This window comes from Peromyscus leucopus, chromosome 3 (genome assembly GCF_004664715.2).
Source record: "Peromyscus leucopus breed LL Stock chromosome 3, UCI_PerLeu_2.1, whole genome shotgun sequence".
NCBI lineage: Eukaryota > Metazoa > Chordata > Mammalia > Rodentia > Cricetidae > Peromyscus > Peromyscus leucopus.
The window spans coordinates 152590319-152603192 of record NC_051065.1 but is presented as its reverse complement, the minus strand read 5'-3'; the positions used below and the strand labels follow the sequence as shown (position 1 = coordinate 152603192).

General features: G+C 53.9%; 1 protein-coding gene across 1 annotated transcript in view; it reads right to left on the bottom strand.

Moving 5' to 3' along the window:
* Nucleotides 1–7393, bottom strand: part of Ret (ret proto-oncogene) — a 44121-nt gene extending 36728 nt beyond the window's left edge. Inside the window, exon 1 of the mRNA XM_028864068.2 lies at nt 6699–7393. Within this exon, the coding sequence (XP_028719901.1) occupies nt 6699–6771 (73 nt within the window). The 5' untranslated portion in view covers nt 6772–7393. The remainder of the gene's footprint in view (nt 1–6698) is intronic.
* Nucleotides 7394–12874: the final 5481 nt, after the last annotated feature.

Below are 12874 nucleotides of genomic sequence, written 5' to 3'. Positions count from 1 at the left end.
ATGGATACATCAGCTGGCCGTATCCAAACAAAAGGAGTATTAAGTCACCCTTCAAGGACGGCAAACTGATGCGTGCTACAGTGAAGGTTAAACACTAATAAAAACTACCCTAAACACTGTACCATTTACCCAACATGCCCGGAACAGCAAATCTAGAGACAGAAGTAGCCAAATGGGGACAGCTGTTTAATGCATATACGGCATCCTTCGGGGATGAGGGTGTGATGGAACTACGAGGGGACACTGGAAACTGGGACAGCCTAAATGCCATTGCACTAGTATCTTAAAAATGGCTACCCTTATGCTACGTTCGTTTCATTTAAAAGGTTGTTTTAAAAGACAATTCCAACAAACTGTCTCCCCCCTCACCCACAGAGGTTGGGCCCAGCATAGGCCCCTGCTGTGCCACCCAGGAAAATGGGCAGAGGGGCCCACTTGGAGAAGGCCAGTGAACCGGCTAGGGGCTTGTTTGGTTGGCTTATCAACTTGGCACAAGTTAGAGTCATCTGGGAAGAGAAAAACCCAACTAAGAAAATGCCACCATCGGACTGGCCTGTAGACAAGTGTGTGAGGGAATTTTCTTGACATAAGAGGGTCCATTCCACCATTCCACTGTAGGTAGTAGTGCTATCTCTGGAGAAATGGTCCTGGTGTGTGTGTGCGTGTGCGCGTAGGCAGAGCCACAGGAGAGCAAGGCAGTGAGCAGCATTTTTCCATGGTCTCTGCTTTAGTTCCTGCCTTGACTTCCCTTCAGGATGGACTGTAAGCTATAAGATAAAATTGCTTACCACATTGCTTTTAGTCATGGTGTTTATCACAACAGAAACAAAACTAAAAAGGGTCCCAAGTCCGGAGACCCCCCTCATCTCCAGAATTTGTACAGTGACACCCCATCCTGGGGCCCCACTCACTCTTCTCTGAACCCCGCCCCCCCCCCAGTCCACCCTGAACCGAGATGGGGCTCTGTGGCGTGATTCTGACCTTCACATCACAGGCAAGGTGACATGAGGCCCTTCTAAGCCCGGCTCCACAAAGCTCTGGGTCTTTCTGTGCAGATGGCCAGGTGCACAGGCCCTGGGGTGCGGCTCTCATGGAAGAGGCCATTCCTGGCTGTAGAGGGCATGCTGGCTGTCACACAGGTAGGGCCACCTATGCACAGAGACTAGGTGGGGTGCCTGTTACCTAGTACTGTAGATACAGGCTGGAGTGGCTAGGGAACCTCAATCTAGACTTTCCAGGGCTCAGCAGATGTGGACTTGCTCCATCAATCTTCTGCAAAGGTGACCTCCAGCTGACCACCTGTGCTGAGTCACAGCCAGGCAGAGCACTCGCGGGGGCAAAGCGAAGCACATTAAGCCCATCTTGCCTGGGAGGAGGGTGGCTCCTAGAACCATTTGCTGCTTGGATTGCTGGTGAGCAGAAATGGATTCCTGACTTCCCCGGTGCAGTCGATGTCCCAGGTAAGAGTAGAGGGCCGCAAAGGGAGAAGACAAAGCCCCCAAGTCACCCAGAATCAGGCCCCATCTCTTCCTGTCACACTGGCAAAAATGTCTAAGAAATTCATTCACTCACTGTGCGCCCCACAACTGGACTCTCACCCACTCACAGCATGGCACTTGGAGCATTTCAGGTTTCTTAAATTTCAAGATGTTAAAAGCCCCACCCCCCACCCCCACCCCTTTTCCTTCCTGGAATTCAAGTGTGAAGAAGTTAAGGACCGTCTGAGGGAGTGGAGTCAATTTCAATAAACACTGACCAGCATCCCTTGTCTCCTGCCCCAGGGTCACGCTGCCCCTCAGACAGCCCTGAAGAATTCAGACACCAGCACCCCAGGTCACAGAGGGAAGGCCTGGGACCACAATGAGGGGCGCCTGATGCTCCCGAGTTTTGAAGAAGGGGCTCCCATCTGCTAAGATCTGGGCCTCAGGGCCACTGGCACCTCCTGCTTCAGAGGAGAGACCACGCTGTCAGCTCCCTGGGCAGGAGCACACCTGTCCAGGTGCACAGTTAACCTGAAGTAGCATCTGGGCGGCTCGGCTTAGCGGAGCTACCTATGAGGCGAAAGCAAACAGAAGTGTTTGCTTGCGGCTGGCCACCTGCTCTCCTCAGAGCCCAGGTGGTGCCTCAGAAGCAGCCCTCAGGGTCTCACCAGACAGCCTTCTAAGGGGCACCGGTGTGCCCGAGAAGGAGCTGCCACAATACAACAGCCTCTTCCCCTCTCTTCTCCTCTCACCCCGAGAAGGTCAGGCTTTCACAGTAGATGGCTCAGGGATCTCCCGACTCAGGACAGAGTCCAGTCTCAGGCGGAGGGGGATGGTCCCTGAAGCCCCCTACAATAAATCACACTGCTGTGAGGCCTGCTCAGGGCTTCTCCATGGCTGTAGAGAACAGGGAGATGGGTGATGGGGGAGGGAGCAGCTGGGGAAAGAAAGGAGGAGGACGAAGAGGCACAGGCCACAAGAGCCCTTCAGGGTCCTGGAGCCTCAGTGTGGAAAGGCTCTATGTCCTAAATCCCAGGACATAAAGCCCTGGTTGCTGTTATGAACGGGTGTGTGTGTGTGTGTGTGTGTGTGTGTGTGTGTGTGTGCAGCTCAGAGGCAGCTGTTCCAACCCCACAACTTCCTAGGGTGAAACACCCCGTAAGATTACAGAGGACAGTCTTCACAGACCAGAGAGATGGGACCCCGCTGCCATCACCTCCTCCGCGGCCCATGCCTAGAGCTCCCTGCTCTTCTGGTAGCTGCTCACCTCTATCTGAACTATACATATTCCCTCTCCACCTCTCCCAAACTACCAGGTGTGTCTTTTGCTGTTAGTTCCTCCTTGCAAAACACCACTCAGGGCTCTTTTCGATTAGCACCATCAAGTCATTCGCACAGAAAAATAATGGGGAAGGAAGAAAGTATAGCATTGATGGGAGAAGATTGAGCTAAGAGATCAGCAGCCAGGCAGGCCCCAGCCCTTCCCCCAGAAGCAACCCCCTCCCCCGACAACACACCCTCCACAGTACAATTCCAGCCACTCATCTGGAAGGAAAGAACTACTGAGCGAGCGGGGGCTGGACTCCTGGCCAACTCTGCCCTTGTTTCCTGGGCATGCGATGGGTGTTTTCCTCTATCAATCTTTCCCAGGGCCCTAGGGAGGTGGATTCCACCTGGATGACGGCACACGGCTGCATTCCTCCCCAGCACAGCTCCACGGTTAAGGCCCCAGGTGCCTCAGCAGACACTACTGTGCAAAAGACAGGCCTTGAATGGCTTGTCCCCACCAGCCCTCTGGCTACATACACATGCACCTTCTAGCCATGCCTGGAGCACAGAGGGAACCTTTCCAGGACAGCTCTGACAGAGCCAGGCCTAGTGTTCATTCCTAGCCTATGGGACGCCCACAGTCAGCCAGCCAGTTAAGAGCAGCCAACATCTTACTCAGAACTCTGCTCAGACCCAGAGAGGCCGGGCCTCATGTCTGTGGGGGTTGCCGTACGTCACATGTCACTCCTAGATCTGGTCTAGTCTTTCTCTACAGCACCTTCTGACAAACCTGAGTGACTTGCCAAGGTGTGAAAGGCAGGGACGCTTCCTTCTCCCAGGTCTCTCTCCATCTCCACTCCTGGACCCAAGCTCTATTGGCCTAGAGATAGGACTTGCTAAAAACTAGAGACCAGGAGCTGGGGAGTCCTTAGCTTTCCATGGACTCTAGAGTCTAGAGATTGGGAGATCCTCAGTTTGTTCACCTGTAAAATGGGAAAAGAAGGCAAACCTCATAGAGTTGCCAATGGGATGATGGGGGTAGTAGTTGTTGCTGGTGTTAGCAGGAAATAGGACCAATAAGAGTCCTTTGCCAGGCTGCAGAGGAGAAGATCCCAAGGGAGGTAGCAGCTTCCAGCTCCCCTTCCCTTCCTATCCCAGGCTCCATTTCAACAGATACCATAATTTTTAATTAGTTTTCCCCTCCCCTGGCTAAAAGGCCATTAGTACCCCATTAGGTGAATGCATCCCATTTTCTTCGCACCCCCAAGGAAACAGTGATTTACTTAAGCCCATTCCTAAAGCAATTCTACAAAATAAAGGCAATTTAGTGAATGGGCTCAGTAACTTCCCCACTCGCTGTGTGCTCTCAGGCCCCACCCTCAGGAGCTCCCTGGCTGGCCCAGCCCAGAGAATAGACACTGCAGCAGCTGGAGGCAGGAGACGAGGAAGGGCCCAGGTGAGCCTGGACCCGGGACAATCAGGACAAATCCCCCGGATCCCATGGGCTCAGGAAGGGAAGGGAGGAAAAAGGAAACAGAGTGACCCTGTGTGCCCCAGCCCCCAGCCCCTTACTCACAAGGTTGTTGGTGTATACAGAGATGGGTCCCTCACACTTAAAGAAGGCTGTCCGGAAAGGGACCCTCCCATGACATGGGGCCAGAGCCTTTCGTTATGACAGCTAGAGGTGTTAAGAAAGATGCCTGGCCAGGAAAAGGAGGGACAAGAGTCTTGCCAAGTAGCTGGGGCGGGGTGGGGGTGGGGAACAAGGTGCCCTGGGACATGTATGGGAGCCTGAGAAGCTGTGATCTAGGGTCCTTGTCCATACAGTCAAGTTGTAGCTGTACTGGGAAGTGGGAAAAAAAAATCCAGAAACTTCCAACAACTTAGAGAAGGAGGCTGCCATCTCTCTAGTTCCAGGCAGGACACTGGGCCCAATAATGAGAAGATGGGGCGGGGCTCGGTACTGTATAGGGGGTGGGGTGGTGGTGGATGGTGGCGGTGGGTGTCTTTGGAGGATGATGGGAAGGGAACCAGGCCATGCTGTGGGAGTACGTATGTGCCCACCGGTCTCTTAAGCGCGAGTTCATGGGAATGGTGGGAGGGAGCATGTCTTGATGACCTGACATGAGGGTGCCTGTGGGCTGAGCCCTGAGCAAGGCTCCCTTTCCTCTACAGACCCAGTCCAAACCCTGGGGGACAGGCCCAGCAACTAGAACACTGTGTCCACTAGAGGGCGCAGGAGGCCAAGCTGCTCCCTATAATAACGGTGAGGAACCGCACCCGAGCTCTACTAGTGGCAGTCTGGAGCAGATCATTGAGTATCACACCCGCTGTTCCAGAGTCGAGGCTATAGGGATTCTCAAAAAGCCCAATTATTTCTGCCTGGGTATGAGGCCGCTCATCCCCTTTGTACCACTATCATGGGTTCTTGGCCATCCAGAAAGGGGTAGGTATAGGACAGGGATCATAGTCCCCGGCTTCTATATACTGTCTGTGGCCACCTGATTCTATGGGCCAGGGGTCTCAAATAGAAAGCCCCCAATCTCTCTGCTGAATGCCAGAGGCTGGGTCACTGCAACTGCTGGAGACCTTGCTAAATTCAGGGCTAGGCGGGTTTGGGGAAGCTGCCCCGCACGTCTGTCTCCCTACTTTACTCCTGACTACACACCTGAAGCTGTTAAGTTTAAACCCAAAGACAAGGACGCTCCACACTGTTAACTTGCGTGTTTGCTACGCAGTCTCCTGCCTACACACCCGCTGCAGCACTGTGCCCCCACACCCCAAGATCCAGCATCAGACGCTCCAATCTATTTCTTTCACAGGAAAGATCAAGTCTTTATCCTACCCCCCTCTCTGCATCGGACTCTGTGGTGCCGGGAGGCCCCACAAAATCAGCCTTGAGCTGGCCTGTGAACCCAGTCTCGGCAAGACACGGGGCTAGAGGCAAGGTGATCAAGGCCTTTTCTGTTTTCAAAGGCTGCAAAGAGAAAATGCCCTTTGTAAGGAAGGGGAGGAGGGTGGTCTGGGCTCTGTTCTAATATCAGAGAGAAACTTGGAATGTATATTTTCCAGGGGGGGGAACCAAGTTAGGGTAGGTTGGAAGGACTCTTAACAGGTGCAGCCACGGGGGTCAACATCTTGCATCCTTAGGGTTTATTTGGTCAGGGTATAGGGATGAGGGCAGTGACCAGCCTTTGAAAGCCACACCTAATAAAGGATTCCTATGTGCGTTTGATGCCGAGCACATCACCACACTCGACTCCCGAGTGGCCAGGCCCAAAGCGCTGGGTAAATGTCCGTCCTGGACCCTATTACACCTTCAAACGCCACACTTTCAGGTGCTCCAGCTGAATACCGGGCAGGGCTTAGACCGTGTCATACTCATAGGGGAAGACACGCCAGAAATCACAGGCTTTTAGGTTTTATTAAGACCAGGGCGGCAAAAACACACAAGGGAAAAATAACCTTTACTAAAGAGCCTCAGCACCCTTCAGCCAGAAGAGCACAGCTACAGAAAGTGCGGGAGTGAAATGCGCAAAGAAAACCTGGACGCAGCAGTCTTCAAGCGCTGGCGCAAGTCGCGGGCTTCCCAGGGTTGCCGACTAGTCCGCTCGCAGCTGCTCCCCAACCGCGACAAGCTCTGTCCGCTTCCCCGGGCACGGCGGCGGGACCAGCCTAGGGTGCGCAGCTGCGGCTTTGGCGAAGCACCCACTACGCCGTCCGGCCAGCGACCCGCACCGACCCGAGCCGCGCCCAGTCGGGGCCCGAGCGCTCCGGGCGCAGCCGCCAGCCGCAGGGACCCGGTTCCCAGGCCGGGAGGCCGCCAGCCGCGCAGCCGGCCGATGCCAGCCAATGTCAGCGCGCTTGTGCGCGCGTCAGCTCCCCGGCTCGGTGCGCAGCGCTAACTTCGCCCCGGTAGCTACCGTCCCAGCCGCCGGTAGGACTCACCTTCGCCCAGCAGCGGCAGCAGCAAAAACAGCTTCAGCCCCAGCCCCGGGGCGCCGGACGTCGCTTTCGCCATCGGCTGTGCGCGCGCGAGAGCCGCGGTGGAAGAGCGGGCGGGTCTCGGCGGTGGGGTGCGGCGCTCAGCCGGGCCTCCCCATGCCAGCCCGGGCGCAGCGAGCACTGCGGGCGCGTTGCGTCCGGGCGCGACTCCCAGGTGCGGACTCGGAGCCGCTCTCCGCTGCTGCGTGCACGGTCTCAGTTGCAGACCTGCGCTGCCTGCGCCCTGGGAGCGGACTGGGGCAGGGCAGGGCGCAGAGGGAGGGGCAGCGGGAGGGGCGGGACCAGGGGGGTGCGGGTGTGTGTGTAGGGGCGGGGCTCCAGGTACTACGTGGGGCAAGGTGGGGCGGCACCCGACTGCTGCGGGAACTGTGATTTCCTTCCTAGCGGAAGGCCAGTTGGAACTGGGTGCATTTGGGCTGTGGTGCTGCTGCAGGTCGACTAAAGGTAGCCTGGATCCATGATCATCTGCTGGCACAGCCACTTTCTTCACCCTGTGCGCCTGCTTGCTGTTTCTGCGTTTGTCCTTTCCCGCCTCCCAGAAAGAGCAACACAGAAGATTCAGAGTCTGGGCCGACTGGTTACCTATACTCTCAAAAAGACCCAGACACTAGACGGATGTCCCTCTAGTCTCTGGACTCGGAGAGCATCCTCCGCCATTTATCAGGGGGGCGGGAGTGGGAAGTGCATTTGGAGCCTGCTGCCTCTTCTGGGGCTAGAGGCGGGAAGAGGGGAGGAGCCTTGACCAAGAGAAAGAGGACCAGAGAGCCTGCTCCCAGTGGCCAATATATCCAGTGGTGGAGAGGGTGGGGGTCCTCTTGGGATTGTTTGTGATTCCCCGGACCAGTACAACCAATAGGGTCAAGAAACTGGCTAACAGCACACCTTTCAAAGAGACCGGCTGCTGTAGTCTAAGGCAGTGCTTGGAATTGTTTGCTCTTACCCCACCACATAGAAGAGCTCTTAGGATGTGATCTGACAGACTGTGGCAGCTGGTACAGGGGTGCGTGTTGGGGGGGGGGGTGAAAACAGAATTTTGCCAGAAGAATCTATTCTCCCCTCCCCACACACTAAGAAATTATGCTTAAATGTATTTACCCTTGATAGGGGCGCTTTCTAGACAGGAGATGGAAGGTGAGATATGGGCTCTAGACCTCTGTGGGGAAAGCCCCCATCTCCCAACTCCCAGCTGCTTTTTGAAGCCTGGCTTGAACCTAGTAGTGGATGGAAAGGAAAACAGATTCCTGTAGGATCTTGGAGTGAGCGAACAGGTCCCCGGAACCTGAGCCTGGGGAGGGGCTCAGCTGATCCTCTCCTGCAGTATGCAGAGCCCCACACCCTCCTGCCTGGCTGAGCTCAGGGCTGAATAAGCAATCTCTACATCACTCTGCAGATATGAAGTCAAAGTGAAGTCACCCTCACAGGCAGGAGCAGAAGCTGCCAAGACATAGGCTGACTTGGGACCAGGCCAGCTGAGATGTTATTCAGAGCTTGTGTGCTCAAGGGTGGGTGTCCAGAGCACCAGACTTCTAGCCCGGGAGAGGCACCCTGAGATCCCTGGCCCTTGGGTTTAAGGAGCTGGTGTTAGTCACAGGGTGCCAATACACCTGATCTCTGGAGTTATCACTGGGGCCTGAGCCTAAGGAAGGTACCTGAATAGGAGGATGGAAGAGAGGTACCTTTCGACTATGAACAGGTTCCTGTGGCTGTTTTCCAATAGAATGCAGAGAAAAAAGGGAGGTCTGGTCCACTTTTCCAAGCAGCCTCACCCTCATCCCTCCATTACTGACACAGGTGAACTCTGGCCATTTTAAAGACCCATGTAAAAATACAGTCCTGTCTGTTCCTCAAGCCTTTGCATCCTTGAGTGTCCAGATACCATGGTGGGGACATTTCTTTCTTCTCAGAAGATCTTGTGTGAACTCCAAACACACAAATGCATGCACGCGTGCACATGTGTTGGGCTAGATGGACACCTACATACTTGAGTGTGTATCTTACCCTCCCTTGTGCATGACCGGGGAGCTGAACAGAGGCAACAGCATCTAGATCAGAGGGAAGTCCTGGACCTCTGGCATTGAGAGCCACATGGAAGGGGCAGCTTAGCTCTGTCTGGCTTCAAGACATTAACTCAGCACTGAGAATCTGAGCGCAGTAGAAGGGACCGCCTGAACTTCACCTAGGAAGCCCCAACCTTGCTCCCTTCCCGTTACTTTTGGGGAAAGGGAGGGTTTGCAGGAGGCTCTACTTTCCTTTTTTAAAAAATTCTTCCTAATTTATTTACTCTGAGCCTCAGTTTCCCCACTGTAAACATTTTCCTCTCAGAGAAGGGACTTACTATTGTAAAAAGGGAGTACGTATGTGGGTGGAACTCAGGGTCAACACTGAGTACGTGCTCAGCAAATCATAACCGTTGTCTTGCCTAGAAGAACCTGGCCTTGGCATTGCCCTTCCCCCACTGAAGGTCACAGTGCTCTAGGGGCTAGAATTGGGCATGGCTTGGTAGGTGCTAAACTTTACCCACAGAGACGCTTTTCTTTCTTTCCTTCTTTCCCTCCCTCCCTCCCTCCCTCCCTCCTTCCTTCCTTCCAAAACAAAAAGACACTGGGGATTGAACCCAGGGCCTCAAGTATGCTAGGCAAGTGCTCTACCTCTGAGCCACCCCTCACACACACTCTAAAGTGAAGTCTCCCTCAGAGGTTGTAGTGCAGGCTGCTGCTTTGGAGTGACTTGATTTGAGTTTGGATCTTGGCACTTGTGCAGCTCTGCCGCTCTGAGTCCATTGTGTCATCCGCCCAGCGGGAGCTGACTGACGGACGGTCCCTCTCTTGGTGTCCTTGCAGAAACTGGCAGTGTACGGTTCATACATGGCTTCTGAGTATGTGAGGCCCACTCGGAGCCCCTTAATCTGTCTCTAAAACACAACCCAACCACAAGAGGGTGGAGGCCAGGTTCAGCATGGACAGAGATCCTAGCTGACCCAGGGATCGCTCCAGTCGGAAAGAGCTACTTCTTGGATGGGAGAGTGGATGGGGTGCTTTAGGAATATGGAGGCATAGGTGTAGGGAGGTGCAGGATCCAGAGCTATCAAGAAAGCTCAAGGCAGGGACAGGAATGTGGCCCTCAGGGTCCCAAATCCACAAGTACAGCCCGGGCTGGAAGGCCAGGTCCCTCAGAGTGGATGTGGACACTTCCCCTGCGGGCTGTGTGACATACGAGTTGGCAGCTCTGATTCTGTGACCCTGTTGGGGGGACTACTTGGCATCTTTTCTCCACCTGCCTACCAGGGTGCTCTGCTACCTCAGCAGGGTGTCGAGGTGGGTGGGGGTGGGCCTATGGCTTCTCCATAGTTTACCTCCCTGCCTGCTGTTGGCTGCCCTCCAGAGAGCTGCAGGAAGAAAGGCATGCCCAGCAGCTACTTACTCTGAGGGCACCACAGTGGAGGCAGGTAGGTGCACCTCATCAGATGTGCTGTATCATCAACATAGTCACAGGATAGCTGCCTTGGCTGGCATAGCGTAGCCAGAGGGTGTACTTTGCCTGGCCCCTGGAGGTCCTGCCTGGCTGTCTGCCTTGGTGCCCACCGAAGACACTCATAGATGGGACTTCGGTCTGTGAGAAGACATTCCTCTTATACCTTCTTGGAGCCGGACTAGACATTTGAGGCCTGAGCCCCTACCTCATGGAGGCAAGCAACAGGGCCTAGTGGAGGCCCTTGGGGACTGGATAGAGTCTACCTCCACATGACTTGTCCCCAGCATTCCATATGTTCATCCTGCTGGGTCTTCCAAGTTTCTTCCTTTCCCCTCGGCCTCTCCCATCTTCCCTCAGCCCCTCTCCATTTCCCTGGAGGAATTACATCCCATTCTTTTCACCCAGTATAAGAATCAGGTTGACTGCATCGCTCAGCATCTTCCAGAGTTGTTCTTCAACACCGGTCTGACAAGACAGCCGCCTACCAGTGTTATTTTGAGCTTAAGCAATGGTATATGGATGGGTTCAGTGGACAGCGGTGCTTTTCTCCATCTTTAAGGCTTTTCTCTGTCTCAAGTCTGGGGCCTCACATGAAGCAGTCCCTTCTCCCCAGGTTGCCTGAGAGAGAGCCCTCAGTCGGAGCCCACCAGAGTCCCGATGAGTAACCCTTGTTATTATGAGTGTTCCCATCAGCTATACAAGTAAAAAGCCACAGATATCAGAGGCTATTCCTAAGGTAGCATATGAAGCCTGGTGGTCCCTCCTCCAAACTGCCTGCTTCCCTCTGCTCCAGGTTCCCCACCTGCCAGGGTAAGAACCCATTGTGTCCAGTGCAAGCCTTGCCTGCCTGAGCTAACTCCTGTCCTCCCCCCTCATGCTTGGTCATTGGCTCCGGGCCTTCCGACCCACAGGTGTGTTGGAAGGAAAGAGCCCCCAGAACCCCAGAGCCTACTCCTTGCCACTTCAGACTCTAGCTGAGTTTCAAGAATGGTAGGTGGCGTCATGACTGCACCTACCTGGACTCCTGGGGCGTTTGCTCATTCTGTGTCCTGGTGGAGGACATAGCGGGCCGCTATGGAGGCCCCAGGCTTGACTGCGTCTCAATGTATCATCTGGAGCTGCGGAGAAAGCTTTCTGGCTCACAAGCAAGCCATGGAGAGGGTAGTGAGCACAGTTGGCAAGTCCGGCAGAAACGGCCTGAATGCCTTTTAGAAAAACGTCTCCCAAGGCAGTTTCATAATCTGCCTTGTAATGCAGATTTAGACAACTTTTTTAAGAATGCACTTTTTAAAATAGGTCTTAATGGATCCTTTGCAGTAGTTACTGTCCATTGTGTAAATGCAAACAGAAGGCTTTTTGAAAACATGTATTATTGATCAGAAAGGCAGAAGCAATTAGAAGCCAGTGTGTCATATTGTTCAATATACACTTCCTATACAGCTCTGCTGAACTCACTCATAACTTCTGACAAATTATCCTGTCACCAGGAAGCATTTTCCTTTCCCTTGGCTTCTGGAAGCAAAAGAGGGCCTATTTTCAGTCCGTTATTAGCTAGAAGGAAATGAAAAATTAAGCTTACCCTTCTCATCACAAAATCTATCTCCAACTTCTCAAGTTTCAGGCTAAAATAGCTAAACCTTCAGGTAGGATGGATGATGTTCCTAGATTTGGTCCATAGTGCAGTGTGTGTGTGTGTGTGTGTGTGTGTGTGTGTGTGTGAGAGAGAGAGAGAGAGAGAGAGAGAGAGAGAGAGAGAGAGAGAGAGGGAGGGAGGGAGGGAGGGGGAGGGGAGGGGAGAGGGGGGAATAAGAGGGGGGGCTAGTAGTTTTTTGCAGGAGGGCAAAGACATCTAGGGGACCCCGAGATGCTCACTCTGTGGCAGGAGGCTGAGGCAGAAGAAGAGGCTGTTCACTAGGGTTGTTCCATCCCGGTTGCCTTGTCCATGTCCTCACTGTTGCCTTATCCTATCAGGGGCCCTGCAGTGGTAAACTGGGGATAAAGACGAGTGGTATTATGGGATGCTCTGAGACAATGGTGTGGGAGCATCTTGAGATGTCAAGAAAGCTCAGTGCAGAAACAGCAACCTGACCTTCAAGGTCTTCAGGGGTCACGAGTCCAGGAGCATAGCTCAGACCTGGAAACACTGGCTAGGTCTCTCAGAGTGGACAGGGGCAGGGGTCTCAGTTCATCCTGCAGGCAGTGTGGACCTACATTTTACCCGATCTGTATATTCCACTTCACCTTAAAAATGCATTGATTTATTGGATGCTTACAATATTTGAGGTGCCATTTTCCAGAAATGGAGACACTATGGTGAAAAAAACAAAGATTGTCCCTTTATGCTCTTTCTCGTGGACATTCCCTGAGCTGGCAGACACGTATTTATTGGCAGGTAACCTAAGAAGGGACACAAGAAGGTGGCAGTTAGGCCTGCCTTGGGTAAAGAGGCTGGAACTGGGCTCACGGTGCTGCCCTGTAGACACCAGGAGGTGTGACACCAATGGCTTGGAATTCCCACATCGCCTGGAAAGGACAAGACCACACGAATCCTCCCCTCTGCAGCCTTTTCTTCCACTCTCGGGGTCTCCAGCATTCTTTCTGGCCTCTGAGAGAGTTTCTGCCTTCAGAGTCAAAAACACCTGCTGTGT